The 24,014-nt window shown below is 34.8% G+C and overlaps 1 protein-coding gene across 1 annotated transcript in view; it reads left to right on the forward strand.

Annotated features, from left to right (window-relative positions):
• Positions 1-20,141, forward strand: part of LOC113253071 (uncharacterized protein C8orf34) — a 136,111-nt gene extending 115,970 nt beyond the window's left edge. The window contains 2 exon segments of the mRNA XM_026495928.4: positions 9,444-9,616; positions 19,436-20,141. Coding sequence (XP_026351713.3) covers positions 9,444-9,616; positions 19,436-19,619 — 357 coding nt within the window. The 3' untranslated portion in view covers positions 19,620-20,141.
• Positions 20,142-24,014: the final 3,873 nt, after the last annotated feature.

Genomic DNA, 24,014 nt, shown 5'->3' on the forward strand with positions numbered 1-24,014 from the left:
CTAAACTGGTTTTTATTATATTCACAGTATATTAGCACAACCTAAGTTTAGAACATTGTCATCATCCCAGAAGAAACCTTTGTACCCATTCGCCATTCCCCCAGCCCCTCAGCCCCAGACAACCACTAATTTGCCTTCTGTCTATAGATTTGCCTATTCTAGAAATTTCTTATACATGCAGTCAAACAAATGTCTTTTGTGACTGTCTTCTTTCACTTAGCATAATGTTTTCAAGGTTCAATGAAGCTGTAGCTCGTATCAGTACTTCATTCCTTTTTGTTGGTGAATAATATCCTACTGTATGGATAGGCCTAATTTTGTTTATTCATTCATCAATTTATGGACATTTGAGTTGTTTCCACTTTTCAGCTATTATGAATAGTATTTCTCTGAATATTCATGTATAAGTTTTTGTGTGGACGTGTTTTCCTTTCCCTTGGGCATATATGTAGGGAATGGGAATGCTGGCTCGTATGTTACTTTGTTTAAACCCTTGGAGAAACTGCCAAACTATTTTTCACAGTGACAGCACCATTTTACGTTCCAATCAACAAGTGTGAGGGTTCCAATTTCTCCATATCTTTGCTAGTACTTGTCTGTCTTTTCACTTACAGTCATCCTCTTAGGTGTGAAGTAGTATTTCATTGTGGTCTTGATTTACATTTACATATTCCAATGACTAGTAATGTTGATAAAGTATTACGAACCAGTGAATCATATGTTACCCAAGTTTCATCATTTTTTTATTCGCTGTACATATAGAGTATCTTTTATATGCCAGAAAAAAAAAATGACAGTTCATCTTTTGTCACTGTAGACAAGAATGCTAATAGCTGGTGGGTTTATTGATGAAAAGATAAACAAATCCTCTTCTGATTGCTTTCATTTTCCCATTGAAATAAGCAACGTAATCAGCTGAGAATCAGAAGAGAGGCAGGAAATGTTGAAATTAACTGAGGAATGAAAATGTACCTGAAAAACACAACCAAATGAACTTCAATTAACCTACCAATGTGGCATGTACATTTTTACATTACTAGGTAATGCAGAATTTCTAAAGGTTGTATCATTTACACTTCCACCAGCAGTTTGTAATAATATTTTTTGCTCCTGATCCTTGCTCACACTAGCTGTCATCAAACATTTTAATGAAAAATGGTTTCTTGTAAGTTCAATTAGTGATTTTATAATTTTCAATAAGATTGAATGCCTGCTTATTTATCTCTTTTGTCCATTTTTATTGCCAATATTTTTTTCTTTACATTTGTAAGTTTATTCTATATTCTGGATGTCAACTCTTATTGGTTATATGTGTCTCAAATATATTCTCTAAGTTTGAAGCTTGTCATTGCCTTTTAAATAGTGCTTTGTTTTTACAGACATTTTAAACATTAACTTGTAATACTGTTCTAAGAAATCCTCCCCTACTTGATGTCATGAAAATAATTGTTTTTTTATTTTCTCCTAAAAGTTCTGTTTTTCACATTTAGGTCTTTCATCTACTTGAAATTATTTTTTTAATATGGTAAGAGGTTGGAACATATTTTCCCCATATGGATAATATATTTCCTGTAACTGTGTATTGAAAAATTCATCATTTGTCCATCAGTATGCATGCTTCTGTTTCTTGTCTTATTTCTGGGCCCTTTTTCTTCTATTGGCCTATTTGCTTATTTCTGTTATTCCATTTGGTTTGGAGTTGTATTTTAGATTGATATGAGAGAATTGACATTGTTACATTTCTGAGTCATTCTATTGTGAACATGGCATATTTCCATTTAATTAAATATTATAATGTTACATGATAAAGTCCTATAGTTACAGCCAATAAAACCATGCAAATTCTATTAAATTGATTCCTAGATAACTTGTACTTTTGGCTATTATTGTAAATGGAATCTATTTTATAAATTACCATTTTAAAACTGGCTGGAATGTAGGAATGAAAATTATTTTTCTAATTTTATCTTAAATTCCATAAACTTGCCAAACTCATATATTATAAATTGCCTCTGAATTCTCTTGATTTTTCTATATAAGGAAACATACATGACTGATGATAGTTTTGTTTTTTCCTTTCCATTAAGTGATAAGACTGATGTGAGGTAACCCCATTAAATATTCCCATTAGAAAAGGGAAATAATGAGAGGTTTGTAGAAATTTTTGGTTCTTATGGTCACACATCATTAGGTATTCCTATCCAAGGCATTGGAAGTGTTCCTTAATTGGGCCCAGTTCTGTTTTGTGGGAATAGGATCTGGGTTCCCTAGGAGTCTCCATCAGTTTCCATAGCTCGTGGCTTCTTCCTGTAGAACTTTCTTTTTTTGTTAGTGTCTTTAGCTACTTCTGAAGAGGGCTTTAGAAAAGATACCTTTAAGCAACTTTTTCAGCTTCTTTCTTGTAGAAAAATGGCAGCCCCAAGGGGTATTTACATCTTGTAGTCTCAGTCCCTTTCACTTTGGTGCTTTTTGCCAATTCAACTGTCTTAAATAATTTTTGGGTTTCCTTTGTATTTGATTCTTCTCTTCTTCTTGTGCCAAAAACCACATCCACAGTTCTTTTCAGGACATGCCTCTCTCTCTAGATTTAATTAATGGTATTTTAGGTGTTGTGAAACAACATCCTTAATAAGACACGATCTTAATTTTTTCAGAAGTCTTAATGAAGGGGCTTATAACCACATCCATAATTTCTTCTTTACCCTGAGGCTTTGTCTTTCTGGCAGGGCCATGGATTTAATATTTATGCAAGGATTATCTTAATTTTAAAATCTTGAGCTGTTGAGAAAGGTTGGATATAAGAAACTCAGCGAGACTCTTAATATTTCCTCTAAATTTTGCCTGCAAATTGACAAGTTATTTTCTTTTTAAGATTTATTTATTTATTTATTTGACAGAGATAGAGACAGCCAGTGAGAGAGGGAACACAAGCAGAGGGAGTGGGAGAGGAAGAAGCAGGCTCATAGTGGAGGAGCCTGATGTGGGGCTTGATCCCAGAACGCCGGGATCACGCCCTGAGCTGAAGGCAGACGCTTAACCGCTGTGCCACCCAGGCGCCTCGACAAGTTATTTTTTGCACTCATCTATTTCTTTCTTTTTTTTTTTTATTATGTTATGTTAGTCACCATACAGTACATCATTAGTTTTTGTTGTAGTGTTCCATGATTCATTGTTTGTGTATAACACCCAGTGCTCCATGCAATACGTGCCCTCCTTAATACCCATCACTGGGCTAGCCCATTCCCCCATCCCCCTCCCCTCCGAAACCCTCAGTTTGTTTCCCAGAGTCCGTAGTCTCTCGTGGTTCATTCCCCCTTCTGTTTACCCCCCTTCATTCTTCCCTTCCTTCTCCTACCAATCTCCCTGCTATTCCTTATGTTCCACAAATGAGTGAAACCATATGATAATTGTCTTTCTCTGCTTGAGTTATTTCACTTAGCATAATCTCCTCCAGTCCCGTCCATGTTGCTGCAAATGTTGGGCAATCGTTCTTTCTGATGGCTGAGTAATATTCCATTGTATATATGGGCCACATCTTCTTTATCCATTCGTCTGTTAAAGGGCATCTCGGCTCCTTCCACAGTTTAGCTATTGTGGAAAATGCTGCTATGAACATTGGGTGCACTCATCCATTTCTTGAAGATACTTATCATATGTAGCTAAAATCAAGTAGGTAATGTTTACAGATTTTTTTCCTAGAGATCTCCTTGTGCAATTGTGAAACTTTATTAGGTCACTTTCTATCTTAACCAGAGATGATAGTGTTACCAAGCAATTAACACCACATAACACTGGCCTCCATTTTTCCAGCCTCTTATAATAATTTCCTCACTGTTTTTACAGGTAACACCTGCCCCTACATTCCAAAGCCAATGACATATATTTCTAAGTTTTTATTAAGCAACACTCTACTTCTAGAATCAATTTGTTTCAGTTAGCTATAGCTAGGTAATATTTTAACCCAAAACTCAGAGGCTTGAAACAATAAAATTTATTTTTCCTCCTTTTCTGGAATTTAGCTGACCTAGGCTGGATCTTGGTTAGATGGGCTCAGCAGATCTCAATTGGAGTTTCTCATGTGACTTCAGGTTGGCTACTGTCAGCTGATATAAAGTGGGCTTCTTTGGTGTCATTCAGGTCTGTTGCAAATGTTTCTTTTCTTCATTTTGGGGCAAATGGACTCGCATAGGCATATCTTTCTCATGGGGATGGCAGAGATGTAAGAGAGTGAGTAGAAACATGTCAGGTGCCTTAAAGCCTGGGCTTATAACAGGCATACAGTAACATGCCTATTTCATTGGCTAAAACAGGTCACATGTGGAGGGTAAATTTGTCCCACTTTTAAAAGAGAAACTATAAACTCATATGATAAGGGGCATGGACACAATGAGGTTGAACAATTAGAATCATTAATGCCATCATACCATACACTAAATGCATGATCACTAAGCCAAGAGCTCTAGGCTACTGGGGATCTGTCAAAATGCTCAGAACATATTTCAGTTTTTTCCCTCTGCTGCTCCCCCTGCTTGTGCTCTCTCTTTCTCTCTGTCAAATAAATGAATAAAATCTTTAAAAAAAAAAATGATGTGGGGTAAACTGGACGGCACTTGCAAAAGAATGAACCTGGACCACTTTCTTACACCACACTCAAAAATAAACTCAAAATGAATTAAAGACCTAAATGTGAGACCTGAAATCATAGAAATCCTAGAACACAGCGTAAGCAGTAATGTGTCTGACATCACCTGTAGCAACATTTTTGTATGTTGTCTCATGTCTCATTTTATAACATGTCTCCTGAGGCAAGGGAAACAAAAGCAAAAATAAACTATCAGGACTACATCAAAATAAAAAGCTTCTGCACAGCAAAGGAATCAGTCATCAAAACTAGAAGACAAGCTATTGAATAGGAGAAGATATTTGAAAATGACATACCTGATAAGGGGTTAGTATCTAAAAACATAAAGACTTATACAACTCAACACCAAAAAGCAAATAGTTCAATTAAAAATGGGCCAAAGATGAGCAGACATTTCTCCAAAGAAGACATACAGATGACCAACAGACACATGAAAAGATGCTCAACATCACTCACCATCAGGGAAATATAAATCAAAACCACAATGATATCACCTCATACCTGTCAGAATGGCTAAAATTAAAAATACAAGAAACAAGTGGTGAGGGTGTGAAGAAAAAGGAATGTTCATGTACTTTTGGTGAGAATGCAAACTGGTGCAGCCACTGTGGAAAACAGTATGAAGGTTCTTCAGAAGATTCAAAATAGAATTACCATATGACCCAGTAATTCCACTACTGGGTATTTGCCCATAGAATATGAAAACACTAATACGAAAAGATATATGCACCCCTGTGTTTATCGTAGCATTATTTACAGCAAAAATATGGAAGCAACCCAAGTGTCCCATCAATAGATGAAACGATAGGTAAGATGTAGTGTGTGTGTATGTGTGTGTGTGTGTGTGTGTGTGTGTGTGTGTGTATAATGTAATATTACTTAGCCATAAAAAATAATGGAATCTTGCCATTTGCAAAAACATGGGTAGATCTAGGAGATATAACGCTAAGTAAAATAAGTCAATCAGAGAAAGACAAATACCATATGTTTTCACTCATATGTAGAATTTAAGAAACAAACCAAATAAAAAAAGACAAAGAAAAAAAACCTCTTAAATATATAGAACAAATTGGTGGCCACCAGAGGGGTGGGGGAATGCGCAAAATAGTTGAAGGGGGTTAAGAGTACATTTATCATAATGAGCACTGAGTAGTGTGTAGAATTGTTGAATCACTATATTATACACCTGGAACTAATATAACACTGTATGTTAATTATAGTGGAATTAAAAAATAAAAAAGGAAAAGAAAATGACGCAGAGTATGATCAAATGTGATAAACTGGTCAGAGCAGTTGAACTCATTGTGGGTTAGCCAGTGGGAGTAGGCTACTTGGAGAGAGTAGGTCTGGTTTACTGTAACTGCTTCTTGGGTAGGTTAGCTTTCTGCTGATTGAAAATACTAAGCAAATCTGTGATCTTTGGTTGAATTTTTGACCAGAAATGCTTTTCTTCTTAAATTTAAACATACTAGCTTGAGAATCTCAACCTCTAGAGACTCTAGCCTTAGGAGAGCAAAGGAATATGTATTTATACATTTTTAAGGAGTAATTAGGATTTACATTGTTTAGCATTGACACTTCAAATTATTTGTTTACCACGTACTTAAAATATTTTCAAGAACTTACTGCTTTTGATGTGCATTTTAAATTTTCTTTTGCTATGCAATGATATTTGTGGTACATTGTATGTAGTGTTAAGAACTGCTTTCTTCATTGAAATCCTTTCATAAAAATATATGTTTTCTTAGCTTTATCAAATGTAAGCAATATATCCAAGGAAATATTTAGTATTTTAATTTATTATAAGTAAATAGATTACATTTAATAATTTCTATAGCTATAACATTTTCAAAAAGGCATAGATATCAAAAGAGCTTTAATCATTCTGAAAAATAGAAAAAGTAGAGTCCCATTTTTTTGACCTGTAAAATACTCACTTCCTGACTGCTCTGACCCTGTTTGTAGCTCTTTGTGTTGTTTTCTTCATCAGCTATTTCTCACTGAAATTTCTGCTGCCAGCTAGCGTTAAACAGACTGCATATCAAACGATTTATCCTCTCAGTGCTCTACTTTCCAACAGCAGTGGCATCTATCATTTTATTTAATTTCCCAGTAGGCAACCAGGGAGTTATTTCTGATTCTCTGCAGCTCTCAACTTTTGATCATACTCAACTCTAAATTCTGTTTCGCATTTTTCATTTACAGTGTCCAAACCCACTCCTTTCTGTTGTTATAGTGGTCAGTCTATTTGTCCCCGTTCTTATCTGTTGAGCCTTATAATAGGACAAATCTCCAAGCCCAGTTCCACTTTATTACATAAATGAGATTACAAACATTGAACTAATTATCGAACCTTTTTAATACTCCATAAAATAAAACTTCAAAGGATGAAAATTTGTCTCTGTTCTGTTACTCTGCCCATATTGACAACCAAGGATTTATTTTTACTCAACTTGCCCATTCTTGCAGTTCTGTTTACCATTTTTTTCCCCCAGATATATCACACATGTAGAAGTGGTTTTAGTATAGTCCACGTCCTTAAATAATTGTATCAAGGAAATGCACAGAATTCTGTGGTTTAACTGTGCTACCTATGAACTCATTTGATACAGTAGGTTTTAAAATTCCCATCATCACTGTTTTACATTTGGAGAAAGTGAAATTCACAAAATAACACTTTAGACAAATCCAAAATTGATTCTGAGGCTGTAAATATGTATATAATTTTTTAAAAATTCTAAAACATGGCTTTACTTCAGTTTGCTTTTTAAACAAATATAGGTTTAAAATTTAGCAATATTGCTGTTAATTTTAATTGTTATACTTCAAATGATATTAAGTTGTGATAGGTGAATGTGCCTTTCTAGTAATTTCAAAACAATAATTTGATTTCATGACTTCACAGCTGAAAACCATTAGAGTGCTTCAATTTCCTGCCTATGGGAACATAAATACAGAAGGAATTTAGATTATTTGCTAAGTTATGCAAATACCTATTACTAAAATTTATCTGTTACATTTTCATGTGGGCTAGGAAATCAGTATTAAGATATCCAACTACCTTCTGTCCCTTGATATTACTTAGATAAATATTCATCAAATATGTCATCATATTTCACATGTTTCCTTTGGTGTTATAATTGTATACTAATTAATATTATTTATACATATTGTTATACTATATTTGCATGTATTGTATCTGTATAATATTTTGAAGAATTGTAAAGACTCAGAAGACCAGGACTGAATTTTTAAGGAATTATTCAGAACACTTGCAATACTAAAAAATTATAGGGAAACATAATTTAAGTCAAGCCTATGTTTCTCAGATCAGGTTATTTTAAAAATGCATTTTTTCTCATTATAAGACAAGTGTATATTTATCATAATATTACAAAGACATAGAAACACAAAAAGAAGAAACTAAAATTACCTGTAGTCCCTCTGCTCAGATAAAACCACCAGATTTTGGTCTTACCATTCTTTTTCCCAACAAATAAAGCAGTATCTGGCACACAGTGGGTCTTAATAAATATAAGAAAATTAATAAATGAGTAATTAGTATATGAACGATGGATTGTAGTATAAACCCTAACTTGATTGTCAAAGTGTCTGCTTCAAAGATGGCTATTTATGATAAATACATTGTTACCCACAGTAGACGAGATAAAGGTCCGGTCCACCTCCCCTGACTGAAGCTCTTTTGTTTTAGAGATCTTGGTTGATTTCAATTACTGACCATTTGGGCCACTTGCTTTTTCTCTCCCCATGCTTTTAATTCCCATTCTTATTTTTTAAATTGACCAATTGAGTGAACCCACAAAACCCTAGGTTTCCACCCTCAACCCCAATAAAAGCAGAACCCCAGCACTGTGATTGCTAGCTCTCTCTCTCTCTTTCTCTATCAGTGTCCTCACTGTGTGGCTCCCAGGTGTGCTGTGTAATTTGCAGGTCTTATAAGCAATAAACTTTTAATTTTTCAAAGTTTCCTGATGGCTATTGCTGAAGGGCATCTTGCAATCGTAAGAACCACAACATTGGTTATTGAGAGGCTTGAGATCAGCACAAAATATTGATATACACTTATGAATTTTTACAACAAAACTAAGATCATAGAGTAGGCATTGCTTTTAATCCTTTTTCCCACTTACTGAGATATCTCTAGCAATACACATATTCAGTATTCTAGTACCTTTCATATTATTATATGTTTTAAATAGTTTAAGTATCATTTTAATACCCACATCATATGAAAATCTATAGAGATCACTTTAACATTTTTTGAATTAGCACACCATATCTGTCATTGATATTGCCCTGCTTCCAACCTCTACTGGATCCCTGCAAGTCCAGACTGTTCCACCATTGGAGGCAATCCATCCTTCCACCACTGTTTCTAGACTTTATTCCCTGACCTCACACCAGTTTCCTCATAAGAAATTACTTACAATTTCCCAGCAATGCTAAGCTCTTTCACTATGGGAGCCTTACCACACACTTTTCCTTCTGTCACAAATGCTAGTCTTGGCTCCTCCTTCCTGAGAACACACATGAAGCCTTCCAAATGAAAGATTTCACTCCTGGATCCTTTGCCACAGTGACCTTCAGGAGTCAGCACAAATTACATAGAGTAAGTCACCTAATAGAAATGGAGGGACCTGAAATTTTAAGTCAATTCGGAAAGAGAAAAAGAACATTTTCATTTGCAGAGGCAGTTGAAATTCTAGACAAAATTATTTCCCTGTTGTCCCATTAATAAGAATAAGTCATCTGAGTCAATACATTCTTTTCTCCTCTTTAGGAAACAATAGCGTTCAATTCTTCTCTTCTGAGACCCCGTGTGATTGGAGAATGGATTGGTCGAGAAGAGAACGATGCTGACCCACTAGCCGCTGAAATGCTACAGCCCCCAGTTCCAAGAAATAAAAATGAACAATGGGAAAATGAAGATAATAGCTCTAGCCCTGCAGGAAGGTGAGATGAGATGCCTTCTAAGATTCTGAGTATTGTTGATTGTTAAAAGCTAATGGGGAAATAAATCCAAGGGTGTGATTTTGATGAAATGACTTAGCGATTTTATATAGAAAATTATGTTGAGTTCCATATAATATAAAAATTAATTTTTCTGTTTTTAAAATTAAAGTTTTAGTAGATTTGCTTTTAGATTTGGTTTTAATTTTTTCTTTATATTTAAGAAAATCACCATCTCTTTGCTACTAAAACCAAATAGAGAAATAATTTCAAAGACATAGGCTGTCAGTCAAGACCCACTATATTGCTAAGCAGGGAGTGGCTGACTATTAAGAACTGGAGATGAAGGGCTTCTCATTTACCAGAGAGATGTAGTTGATCAAGGAGAAGAAAACTATTAAATGTATAATAGCCCACACGAAGCAGAGTTAATGTAGAATAAGAGAGAAAAACCTTGGTTTAGAACGATTTAAATTTAGAGTTCGTAACTATGAACATAATTCTTTTCATTTTCTATGTTTAATTTTGGAAGTATTTATGATTTGTGAATTTGAAAGTCCATATTCCACTTAGTTCTTTGATGCTCAAAATGGTGGTAGGAGATGCTGATAGAAGTGAAGCAGTTTTGAAATGTCCAGATCATATCTATTAGAAAAAGTATATTCAGAACCACCTTTTTCTTGTTTTGTAATACCAACTGCAGTGAGTAAAAACCCCAAAATGAAAACCTCCACAAGGAAGTTGGAGTGAAAAAGCATTATGGAGGCATGTTTTACACAAGCCTGAGAAAATGGGTTTAAATTAAACTCATGAATTCAATGTGGGAGAGCCAAAACTTTCTTTGGGTGCTACTAGTCAGCTAGTAGCACCGAAGAGTTTTTCCTACACATAGTATAGCCACAGTAACTTTGTATTTCCTACATTAAATTTAGCAGCAACCGATAACTATTCTTTCTCAAGGAGAAAATTGTATTTTCTACAATGTAATAGCTTTCAGGGGTTTTTTACTTTGACTTATCACTTGGCTAGAAGGAAGGAAATTCAGAATACTCATTAATGTGCTTCAGGCATATAGAAAATTGATTCTATTTCCATGAGAAATAACTTTTAAATTATTTAAATAGTTGAAGTGTCCTGTGTAAGGAGAAGAAAACCATTTTAAAAAATCCATTTACCTTCTTTTGTGAAATGCCAGATCAATTTCACCTGTCAATGAGGGTAATTTTATTTTTAATACCAGACTTATGAAACCCACTAGACCTTTATCTTTAGTCATTGCTGGATCTTTAATGTAAAGTAGAGAAATGTCAACTTTCATTTTGCTTTCATTTAGTCATAATAATAATCGGAGCTATTTATTGCAAATGTTAGTGCTTCTATTTTCTTCCTAGCTTCAGTGAGCTCTGATTCCCTCTTGAATACCCAATAAAGAGAAATCTTCCTTCAATCCTAGTCAAATCCCTTTCCCAGAAAACTCAACCCATGAGGAGCTCTCTCAAGTATTTGTTGTGAAAAGTTGTTCTTAGTGTTACTGTTCTCTATCTTTAAATTATGAATTGAGGTATTCCCTATGAATTGAAGACAGGTGAAATCCCACCCCAGTGCCCCATCAGAGCAGAAAGAATGCATGCATATTTGAACTTAATTTAAAGAATAGCAATAAACTATGGGTTAGAAACTGTATCTCTCCCATCTTCTAATACCAAACAGGATTCCGAATTTATACCAGGAACTCACATAGCATCAGATTTGACTTGGATGAATAAAAATGGATTGGGGAGAAATTTTTTGACTCTGGAGGCTATAACTAAAGCATTAGATTTTGTCTTTAAATAGTAATGAACTTGTAGTATAACAGTCTTCAACATTAACAGGCTAAGTGGTATTCTAGGCTTTGGAAGAAGATTTAATTTTCAAGGATGACTTCTTCCATTTTTCTCTCCCCTACTGGGCCTGGCGCATTGTCATTACCAATAGACATCTGTTATGTGAGTGAAGGAGGCACATAGAAGACTGTGAGTAGACATCTGCTAAATAAAGCTTATTTATAAGAAGGGTTGTTTGTAGTCTATCCTAACTTTTTGCCCTTTCCTCTTACAGTTTTTCCTGTTGTTAATTGCTCAAGTCTTATTTGAATGGCTGTCATTACAACACTCCATCTCTAGTGCATAGCCAACTTTTCTCTTTAGGTCTTGCATATGGAATGTTGTATGAAGAGGGTCAGCAACTTTAGTACACAGAGCTGTCACCTGAAGGGTTAAGTGCTGGTTAAAATTAAAGCAGTTATGAGGGCCTTATGGAGAAACTAATAGGATAAGACAAGAGCGACTGATATGTAGTCCCTGACTCCTCCGTGGTCTCTGGATGGACCCAAGAGATCGGTGAATCTCTTGAAATTAAATTATGTGGACAATGTTCTGCGCACATGGGCATTTTCCTGATACATCTTTCTTAGATTTTCCAAAAGGTTCTATTAAGTAAGTTTAAGAAAGAAATTAAAGCATCTAAGCAAGAAAAAGAACAGGGATTTATAAACGAGAGAGGTGAATACATAGGGGAATGATTGAAGGCTTTCTGATACTACTGGTTGGCATGAATTGCTGTGACTTATCTAGCCATTTAGTGGGAAATCCTGTGTGTTTATTGCACATTTAAAGATATTAAAAATCACATGTTGATAATGTAAATATAACTAAAAATTGAGTGTAATAGATCTATATAATTCTGTTTTAAGCCATCTTTTTTTTCTATTTTAAGCCATTTTAATTAAACTTTGCAGTAGCTGGGTAACGGATTTCCTAAAATTACTAGCTAAATTTGTAGTGTGAGTTTGTAAATAGGCTTATCAAGCTTTGAAAGCCTAATGAAGCTCCTCTGAGCTTAACCACTTTATTAAAGCAAGAATAATATCAATAAATATTATAGATCTGGTGAATTGGCTTTATTTGTTAAGTGAGCATTGTTATTAGATGGTAAATATGCCATAAAATGAATAGAAAATCTTACAATTTAGAAATATGTATTAAATATTAAAATAAAAGCTAAATTCACTTTCCATTAAGAAATGTTTCTTTTCATTAAAGCTCCTAATTGCTTCCGATGTGTTTGTTAACAAAGCCTGGAAATGCTCCCCTTCTTTTAGAGCTTCCTCAATTGGCAGCAAGAGACAAATAATAAACAAGTAAATATACAAATATATACCATAAATTCAAGTAGTGGTAAGTGACAAGATGGGAAATAAACCAGAATAAGAAGGAAGAAAATTAATAAAGGGCACGATTTTACATAAGAAGTCCAAGGACAAAGAACCTTAACATTGTCAGATTCTGGCTATTGTGGACATGATGGAAAATATGTAATACATATGTCAGAGACTGAATTAAGCTTAGTAATTTAGGGATATTCTAATATGTAAATTTTAAGCGGAAAGAATATTGATTAATCAAAAATTTGTCAAAGGAATCAAAGAACAAAGGCCTTAAAAATATCTAAAACATACAAAGAATGTACTTATGACTCACACATTTCTTCTTTAAAGCCAAAATGTATGTAACTAAATCATGCATTTATTTCAGAATGTTGATGAGGTCATTTTGATGTGTTCAAAATTTGTTCTTTCTGATTTATTCATTTATTTCTTTAAGAAATACATATCCTAACTCAAGTTATTATTTTATGAAACGCATTGCTAGTTACCTATGGACTAATAGACTCATAGGTGGTCTAAGACAGGCAACATTTTGGACTTAGTGTCTAGGACTCATAGCCTAGCACTATCTTCATGACCAAACCATGTATTTTAATGAGACTCTGGGAAACACTTGCTTCAACCTTCATGAAATGATCTTGGTCATTTTTCGTTATTGAATAGGAGTTATGCATTTATAATCTGCCATTTGTTCTGTATCTTCGACATCCCAATCTACATAGTTTTCCTTTTTCTATTTCACTACCAATATATTTCCCTCGATTTTCATATCTGTCAAGTTGGAAGACTCAAATACATCTTCTTAAATTAATTATTACTTTATTTAGTGTGTTAAAAATGGGGTTCAGGAAGAAAAAATGAATTTATGCTAGATACTGGGTGAAAACAATATGAAAAAGAACATCCTAGATTCAAAGTACTTACTTTCTTTTTTTTCTTTTTTCAAAGTACAGACTTTCAAATGAGGAGAATGACAAGGAAATATGTCTTATTTCTGTAGTACAGCTACAATCCCTGGTATATAAAAAGCACTTAATAAATATCTGCTAAATTAATTATGAAAACATCACATCTAGACATGTAAAAAAAAAAAGAGCTCTTATACATAAACCAAAATGCAACAATTCAGTGTGAAACTTTTTATGATCTCTTCAACAACCTGGGCCTTATTGCAAAGAGAGTCCTTTAATTTCTGACTAGAGTCGAGAAGAAGGGCTGATTCTACCTGCTAGGCTGCAATGGTGAACTAAACAAGCTTAGGAGATTGGTCAAGAGAGGAATAATCCAGTTTTCCACCAAAAAGAGAACCTGGGGTCAGATAAAACTAATACTTACCAACCTGTGTTCAGAAGCAAGAACGTGAAACAAAATATAGCAGGGTCAGGCACCCAGGGAAGAGTGGGGTCAGGAGGAGGGGAACAAATGGTCAGAATGCAGGCCATCAGGAGGGGGAGGAAGTTTCCACCTGGAGAGGTAAGCTGAGGTGGGGGGGTGGACATTAAGCCATCCTTTTCCATCTGATCTGGTTTAGAATTTATCTTTTTGAACCAAAGTAAAATGTAGTCCTAGAGTGTATTAACATCACATTGAAGTATTTTTTTTATTTTTCTTTTTAATTTTTTATTATGTTATGTTCGTCACCATACAGTACATCATTAGTTTTCGATGTAGTGTTCCATGATTCATTGTTTGCGTATAACACCCAGTGCTCCATGCAATACGTGCCCTCCTTAATACCCATCACTGGGCTAGCCCATTCCCCTCTGAAGCCCTCAGTTTGTTTCCCAGAATCCGTAGTCTCTCGTGGTTCATTCCTCCTTCTGTTTACCCCCCCTTCATTCTTCCCTTCCTTCGCCTACTGATCTTCCTGCTATTTCTTATGTTCCATAAATGAGTGAAACCATATGATAATTGTCTTTCTCTGCTAGACTTATTTCACTTAGCATAATCTCCTCCAGTCCCGTCCATGTTGCTGCAAATGTTGGGTAATCATTCTTTCTGATGGCTGAGGAATATTCCATTGTATATATGGGCCACATCTTCTTTATCCATTTGTCTGTTGAAGGGCATCTCTTCTCCTTCCACGATTTAGCTATTGAGGACAATGCTGCTATGAACATTGGGGTGCATATGGCCCTTCTCTTCATTACGTCTGTGTCTTTGGGGTAAATACCCAGTAGTGCAATTGCTGGGTCATAGGGTAGCTCTATTTTTAACTTTTTAAGGGACCTCCACACTGTTTTCCATAGTGGCTGTACCAACTTGCATTCCTACCAACAATGTAGGAGGGATCCCCTTTCTCCACATCCTCTCCAACATTTGTTGTTTCCTGCCTTGTCCATTTTTGCCATTCTAACTGATGTAAGGTGGTATCTCAAGGTGGTTTTGATTTGAATTTCCCTGATGGCTACTGATTTTGAACATTTTTTCATGTGTCTGTTAGCCATTTGTATGTCTTCATTGGAAAAGTGTCTGTTCGTATCTTCTGCCCATTTTTTTGATTTATTTGTTTCTCGTGTATTGAGTTTGAGAAGTTCTTTATAGATCTTAGATACCAGCCTTTTATCTGTAGTTTCACTGAAGTATTAACTGCTCTTCTTCCTAAGGCCCCTTTCTGATTCCCTTTCTTTCTGTGTGGGATATTACTGCTCAAGGAAAGACATGTAAATATCTAGGATGCTGCACATTGTGTTCGTTGAGCACATAATGATATTAGTTACCATTTAGTGGCTGCTGTGTGTGCTTTTTATCTCTTACTTCATTTCATCCTCATGAAACTATCTGTATTTTAGGCATAAGGAAGCTAAGTCCCAAAGTAGTTGCATCACTGTCCCAAGATTGTACAACTATTAAGTAGCTGAGCGAGTCTCTCTCGCTGCAAATTCTGTGCCCTTAAATGCTTTGCTATGCCAGCTTTCTTCAGAAAGGAGTTCTAAGAATTAAAGTTTCGGTTTGAAGTCAGGATGAGAGGGAGCCCAGAACCCTAAGTGTTCATAGAAAGACCCTACACCCCACCCCTCTCCATCCCACTTACCACTTGTCTGCAGTAAGAGCCCTGCTTCCCTGAGGCAGGGTGCTATTTTCTCTCTAATGTTGTAGTTTTCACTTCTACAGTCTATATGTTACAGAGCTGGAAAAGAGGAAGGTGTCATCCTTGCTCCCCTTTCCTGCTTGCAGACCTTGCTGTCTCCCTTCCCCCTAAAAAAGCCTCTGGCTCTGAATTTCATGTTTTACACATGGTAATCTTCCACCACTTCTTGTAGCAATAATTTATCAATTCCCAGGTCATTCCCTTTTTCCTAAATACGCAAGCATCTGGCTCAACTGTCACTTTCCCCAACACCCTTCCTATCTTGATGGAGTTAGTATCTCACATTGATGATTCTTCCCCAAACCTAGCCTCTGCTTCCTTTGCCTACTCTTCACCACTGATCCTGAATTCCACCTACTTCAGTCACTTATTCCCTCTGTTATATCTAGGCCTCATGATTATGAACTGCAAACCCTAATGTCAATACCTATATATTTCACTCTGGCTACACCTCCTGTCTTTCTAGTTCATTCCCTGTGGTACCCAGCAGTAATTTACTGGGACCCAAATATGCTGGTTCCACTGAGTTTTCCTTGCCACTCATCCAGTTTTTATTTCTGGCTCATTATTGTGATCTTTTTATTGAATATACGCTAGTTCCCTTACCTCTCTTGTCCTTTGTTTCTCCTGTGTGGTAAAACTATCCTATTTAAATCTAATTCTTTGCCTATTCTGTGGCTGAACTGGCATAGACTGGAGAAGAACACATGGCCACACTGACTGGTATCACTGTGAATTCATGACCACCAAACTTCAGGAGGTCATTGATCCTGCCCACAGGTACTCTGCATTCACCTAGTCTGTTCACATGTCCATGCTCCTCAACGATGATTGCATGCCTTTTCTTGTCTCCTCAAACCTCCAGCACTTCTCATGTTCAACTAATGACCCTTCCAGGAATGTAAATGTCATAGTCACTCTGGAAAACAATATGGGAGTTTTATATAAAACTAACCATGCAAATACCATATGACCCAGCAGTTGCACCCTTGGGCACTTGTCTCAAATAAATGAAAACTTATGTTCACACAAAAGCACGTATACAAATGTTCATAGCAACTCCATCATAATAGCTAAAAAACTTAACTGAGGTGTCCTTCAATGTGTGAATGGTTAGATGAACTGAAGTATATCCATGCCATGGAATACTATATAGCTAAGAAAAGGAATGGATTATTGATACATGCGACAGCATGAGTGAATCTCCAGGGATTTAGACTGCCTGAAAAAAGCCAGTCTTAAAATTGTATGATCCCATTTATATAATATTCTTGAAATGACAAAAATAAAAGAATGGAGAATAGACTAGTGGTTGCCAGGGATTAGAGATGGGGAAGAAGACATATGGAGGAAAGCAGGAGTGGTTAGAAAAGAGCCTTGTGGTGTTTGAAATGGTCTGTATGTTGATTCTGGTGATGGATATGTGATACACAAACCTACACAAGTACTAAAGTTATCTAGAACTAAATAGACACACGGGCATACACACACAAATGAGTACAATTAAAATGGGAAATCTGAATAAGATTGGAGAATCATATTATTGTCAGGATCCTGGTTATAATATTGCACTATAGTTTTATAAGATAATGTATTGAAGGAAACAGTGTAAAGAGTGCACAGGATCTCTCTGTATTATTTCTTAGAACAACATGTAAATCTATAATTATATCAGAGCCAAAAAATTGATTAAAAATGTTAGTGATTTGTTGAAAACACCTTGAGATTTTTTATTGTCCACCTCCCCTAACAATCTTTCAGCAAAGGACATTAGTATCCACTGATCATTCTTGCCTGAACAGTTACTATAATGTCGGTGGTTGCCAAATGGTGATTTTCTAATTCTGTCATTCCTTCTACATTTATTAACTAACATTAACATGCAAAAATAAGTGCTTTTTTCTCCCTATTTCCTCTGACCTTCTCTAACATATTCACCGTAACTTGGAGGTGAACCAGTGAGGTGGGGCTGATTGATCTTTGCCCACTGATGACATACAATGTCATTTTGCTGTTTCCATCCTCTTCTTAAACAGTGTTGAACCTGGTACTTCTATTAAGACAGCTTGAAATGTTCTGATATGTGCCCTGAAAAAGTTTCAAAAATTTTGTTTTTGTTTTTTACCAAGCTTCCTCTGCATTTTGGCCTGGTGGCAGTGGGGACAATACATTTAACCCACTTGCCTTATGGGCCTTCCTTCTGAATACCTTTTAAAAAGGTTATCTTTCCATCCTGCCTGGGGAAGACTTCCTCTACATCACGTGTTTTTCTTTTATGGGGTGCCATTTGGCATTTCCTTCCTTTGGGCAATAACATGAAAAGAAATTGGATTGCAGAGAAGAAAAGAACTTTGGGACAGTTTTTGAAACTATGTATGATTGTTGTTTGGACTTGTAAGTTGTCCAGTCAGATACCATCTCGAGAAGTTGGGGGAGAGAGACCATGAAAGACAGCATTTGCCCAAAGGAGCCCAGCTTTATCACAAAGAAACTCTTCCAAATTTACAAAGACTCTCTAGACTGGAAGAAACTGAGAAACATTTAATTGCCAGTTCTGGATCCATCCTTTCTTTTACCTCATCCTACCCCAAGATCTAGGCAGCATGATAGGAAAATGAGGAAATTTATTTTAATCAGAAATTAAAATTTTCTGGTATGTGGGTGGCTCAGGTGGTTAAGCAGCAGACTCTTGATTGCAACTCAGATCATGATTTTAGGGCCCTGGGTTGAGCCCTATGTCACACTCCGTGCTCAGTGGGGAGTCTGCTTGAGGATTCTCTCTCTACCTCTCCCCCTGCTCGTGCTCTCTCTCAAATAAATAATCTTTTTTTAAAAAAGAAATTAAAATTTTCATTTAAAATAATCTTGTCAAGGGTGCCTGGGTGGCTTAGTCGGTTAAGCTTTCTGCCTTTGGCTCAGGTCATGATCTTGGTGTCCAGGGATCAATCCCCACGCTGCGCTCCCTGCTAAGTGAAAAGTCTGCTTCTCCCTCTCCCCCTGCCCCTCCACTTCACTTGTGCTCTTTCTCTTTCTCTCAAATAAATAAATAACATCTTTTAAAAAATAATCTTGTCATAGTATGTTAAAATAGTTATCCCATTACATTCATTTTGTTTCAAATGGATTTGTTTGTAAGTCAAGGAATTTCACATAATAATCTGGACTTTCTGCTTCCTCTTTCTAAAAAAATTTTTAAAAATCCATTAACAGTGGGCCTGCATTACGACATGGTGACAACTGGTAGGAGCTGATTATCACCTCCCCCCTTAAATGGGGCAGGAGTGTCAGTTTGCCATATATCTCACCTATACCCACTTGGGAGTTGGTTAATGAGGTACCAAAGGATATCTAGGAAAGAAGACAGTCTATATTTCTGTTATCCTTAGGGAAAATATTACTAATATGAGTATAATTTTATATAGCAAAATAATCGAATGAAAATTTGGTTGTAGGTTTCTTTATTTACCACAGCTAATTGATAGAGTTGTCATTATTCAAAACTAACATGGAAATATTTCTTCAGCTTAAAGGTGGAGCCCAAGACTAAAGGATTAAAACAGCAGCAGCAGCAACATAAGAAACTTCTGGCAGCAATGCTCTCTCAAGATTCTTTTGAGTCTCTCCACAGCCCTACCCCATCTGTAACAGAAGAAGATATTGATAATGAAGATGATGCAATGGAATTGCTGGGTAATTTTAAAAATTAATAATTTCTCTTTTTTTTCTTCTTTGGCATTGTAAAAATGTGTAGTGATTAAGAGATTTTAAAGTTTCTGAGTAGTTTTGTCTTAGGGGAAAGAAATCATTTAACACAGACTTTATACATTAGCCTTTCATGAAGTTGCATGTAAGAACTAAGGTGAAATCACCAAGCATGTGACGTATTTATTAGACTGTATTTTGTGCTTTGTATATGCAGCACTTTACCTTCTGACTCTACTCAAGCTTTATTCCATGTGCAATTGTGATAAAAATTCAAGTCTGTCTGCTTTATTCTCTGATTATGATTTTCTTGATCACATCTTTTGTCTATAAAATATACCCAAAATACATATTTCAGCCCTCATCCCAAGATGTTCCCCTGCTGTTTCAAAGATGTTTTAGAAAAATGCAGTAAAATATAGAGAAGCAGATAGTAAATTAGTGTTTTATGTCTTCCATAAGTTATAGGAGAGTTTGTAAGATTTCAGTGTTTTTATAGGCTTGTTATTTTCATGAAAATCCTTATTAGTGTTGTATGTAGGGAACCCTTTATATCTTAAATGAAGTAAATTTATGTTTTTTATTTTACCATAAATCTTTGGATAGCAGTTTTTTAAAATTGAACTTTCTTTTTATTCTAAGTCATTAAAACAATTCCCAAATATTTCATAACCATGTACTAAAGTGAATAATTAATATAATCATTTGAAAGCTCTGAATTAGTTTAACATAGAATAAGGAGTCCCAGAAAATAAATAATGTAATCATTTGAATGAAAGCTGCAAATAAGTTTAACATAGAATAAGTAGTCTCAGAAACATAGACATTTGAAAAAATTTTTTTTCTAAACAGCTTCCTGGGTTTTAAGTGTTTATGGCAGTAAAATATTATCATGATAAAAAATGGTATAGGTCTCCTTGCATAGTCCTACAAAGGTGTTATTTCCTTAGTAATGGCAAGGTCACTGACGTTTTCTGATATTATAATATTGCATTCATTCTAGCATTGAGGAGACTGTCATGGCATTTTCACTTCATGCTGTTCATCGTTTTTTTTTCTTTTCTGTTAAGAACAATGAAGTCTGGGTGTTTTTTAAGGAATCTCATCTCCCCACCTCCAAATCACTAATGTGGTGGATGTGCCAGATGTTGTGGTACCCTCATTCAGCTTCAATTTAGCCAATGTTTACTAAGCACTTACCATGTGCTAAGCACTGAGCTCAGTCCTAGGGACGTAAAAATAAAATAATCATGGGTCCTGTTTGCAGGAACTTTACATTTCTAGTATTTGAGATAAAAATGTAAATACATCATTCTAGTAGTTTTTGCTACAGGTGCTAATTTGATTAAGCACACAGTTTAATGTAGGGATAACACCTAATGAGGAGATAGGGGTAGTGACCAGGGAATGTTTCATAGAGAAACTGATTCCAGTGGTGAGCTGAGTTCTGGAGGACAAGTAGATGGAAGTTCAGGAGGCAGAGTGTGGTCATTACCCTTGTAGGTTTGCACTTGCAGGAATGGACTCTTTTGCTGTTGTGCTCCATAACTGTGCCTATAAATTGTTCCTTTGCTTTGGTCAGTAACAGTGAAGGGGGCAAGTGTTGAACCATGACTGTCAATGGAAGGGCCAGGAGGTTGTTCACATAACATCAGTGTTGGCTTTGGTACATCAACATTGGTTCGTGCCGATAGTGTTCTCTTTCTCCTTTCCTTTACATGACAGCTCTTGGTCAACTGATATCCACAGGAAGGCAGTTATCCTTAACTTGCAAAGATAATCTTTTGAAGAAATCCAGGCATGCTCCAAATCACTTTGGATTTCCTGATAGCCTCAGGAGTATCTCATCAGAGTGGAGGAAATCATAAACTTCAGTGATATTGAGGAGTTCCTTAAGAAAACTCAGGTGTCACTCTGTGCTGGTACACCCTAGATCTCAGCTCCTCTGAAGTTTCCAGTCTCCGAAGTTAAAGACCAGACTGTTAAGTTTTGGAGACTATCTAGTGTGAACAGTTAATAGCTGGTCTTCATTTTTTTTTTTTCATTTAGATATTTTAGTCTGTGATCTGAGAAAATTTAAGAATGAGAAATATTTGAAAGTTTGGACTTTCTCCATGTAACTCCACATATCTCAGCATAGGCAGCTGTAGAATACTAATGCTGGTCTCTAGATTATGAGATTTCTCTGCCATGACATGGAATGTCCCAAGTCCACTGGGCTATCCTCTAAAATAATCCCATATGCAATTGTGTTGCCTAGTTGTCTCGGTGAACAAAGGTCATATAGCAGAAAATTGTATCCAAAAGATTGTTTTGCCCAGAAGTTCACTAATTATGTAAAATGGTATTTGGATGTGAAATATATTTGTCTTTAAGATCCAAGTATACCTATCCATTCAATTATTTAGAAAATTTATATTTAAAATATAGGCTCAGTTTTCTTCAAAAGTAGTATATATAAATTCATGACTTATAATTTTACTTATGCATTTATCTAAGATGATGGTTAATCTCTTACATGAAATCAAATAGTGTACATGAAAAATTTCAGTTAATACAAAAGTTAAAATTTTTTTCAGTCATGATATAGTAATGGATGAATGATTAATATGGATGAGTATGGGTGTAAAGTAAAATGATTATTAAGTTATTCAGTTTTAAGACCTGACATCTTCAATAGCCCTATACGTCTCTATTAATTTCCCAGTAGATTTCAATCCCTACAACTAATCAATTGATGTGATATTGCTAAATCAATTTAGAAACTATATAATGCCCTTTTAATATTATATTTCAATCATATTGTTCATTGTTAAAAAATTTTAAGACCATATTTTTTGAAACCCTGATCCCAGAGAAACATATGCATTGTACATATTTGAGGAAAATACAAATGCTGAGTTCCTGAAAATTATTTGAAATCAAATTTTAGTACAAAGAATCATTGTAAAAAGCAAGAGACATCTGGTATTTAAAATATCTTTTGCAAATCTGCAACATTGTGTAGAATGAGTTTGCTATAACTGTTTTCAGTGTATAACTTGTCTATATCGGGTATAACTGGCTGAAAAATTTATTGTGCATGAGAGTAGTCTGTACACTTTGTGAAGTGATAAATAAATGAGAAGTATAATTATTAGTTAATGATAGTGTAACAAAGGATTGTTCTTCAGTAAAATTGGCTGAAAGGGGAAAAGAAGCCTTTCAGTTAATAAGTAGAAGTCAGTAAAACTTCTTACCTTAATTTGTTTGTTAAGGAGTCTGGCACTGATAATACATATTGGTTAATATTTAATTATTCACGGTTGTTTAATTGTGTGTTTTTGGATTTCTACCAAGTGTATTGGGCATGTGAAAATATAGTACATACAGCATCTATAATTTTTTAAATAGATTAAATACCGTAAGATTGCTTTAAATACTACTTTTAAATTCATAGCACAAAAGTAGTTTAATATGGAGTTACTATATACCAGAGAATAAAATATCCAAATTTCTGGAATTTTAAGATATAATAATTTAAACACCACTGAAATTGGTGCTCTAATTACAGAAGACATTGAATAAAGTATCTGCCAACTCATCTCAAAGTAAATAGTTCTCATCTTCAAATATAAGATATTCCCAAATATTTTAGTAACTATGCTGGAAATTAATGATCACAATGATTAAATTTGCATATTTTTGGAAGTTATTAAAATCAATAAATTTTTAAAAGTAGAAAGACAAATTACAATGGTACAGCAAGGGATTTATAAAAAGCCTATATGTATCTTTTAGTTCATTAACTTTCACAGAAAATTTGAGGAACTTCACTAATATAAAAGATATTTCAGCTTGTAACTGTAAGCTCATTTTCCTTACATGAATTTTTTATTTTTTTCTTGATGAAGTGCTAATTTCAATTATGTGTTTGATTATCTTCTATATAATTTATACTCCCTTGAAAATATCAGAATTATTTGAAAGGCACAAGTATTATTCTTACACATTTTAGTATATTACTTAAAAAAATTTTTTTTTGGCTTTCTCAGAATTGATGATGAGGCAAATATCTAAAAACCACATTCCAGAGATGCTAAAAAAGGAAAACAGCATTAGTCATGATTTATACTTTCTGGTCTTAGAAAGGATAATCATACAAATATAATTAAATAATCATATAAAAATTAAAACTAACATTGTATTACCAAAAGCAAACAAGGTGATTACAAATATATTTTATTTGTTTTTAATTTAGTAATTAAGAACAAGTATAATTATACTGGTATTCTTTGCAGAATACAGTAATTTCTAAATTTCTAAAACCCTAATATCTTACCAGATTATGTAAAACATAAACTTAATAGCAGAAAGCACCCATATTTGCAGAATAAAAACATGTATTTCACTTAATGAAA

The sequence above is a fragment of the Ursus arctos genome, unplaced genomic scaffold, assembly GCF_023065955.2.
Source record: "Ursus arctos isolate Adak ecotype North America unplaced genomic scaffold, UrsArc2.0 scaffold_6, whole genome shotgun sequence".
In the NCBI taxonomy this organism is placed as follows: domain Eukaryota; kingdom Metazoa; phylum Chordata; class Mammalia; order Carnivora; family Ursidae; genus Ursus; species Ursus arctos.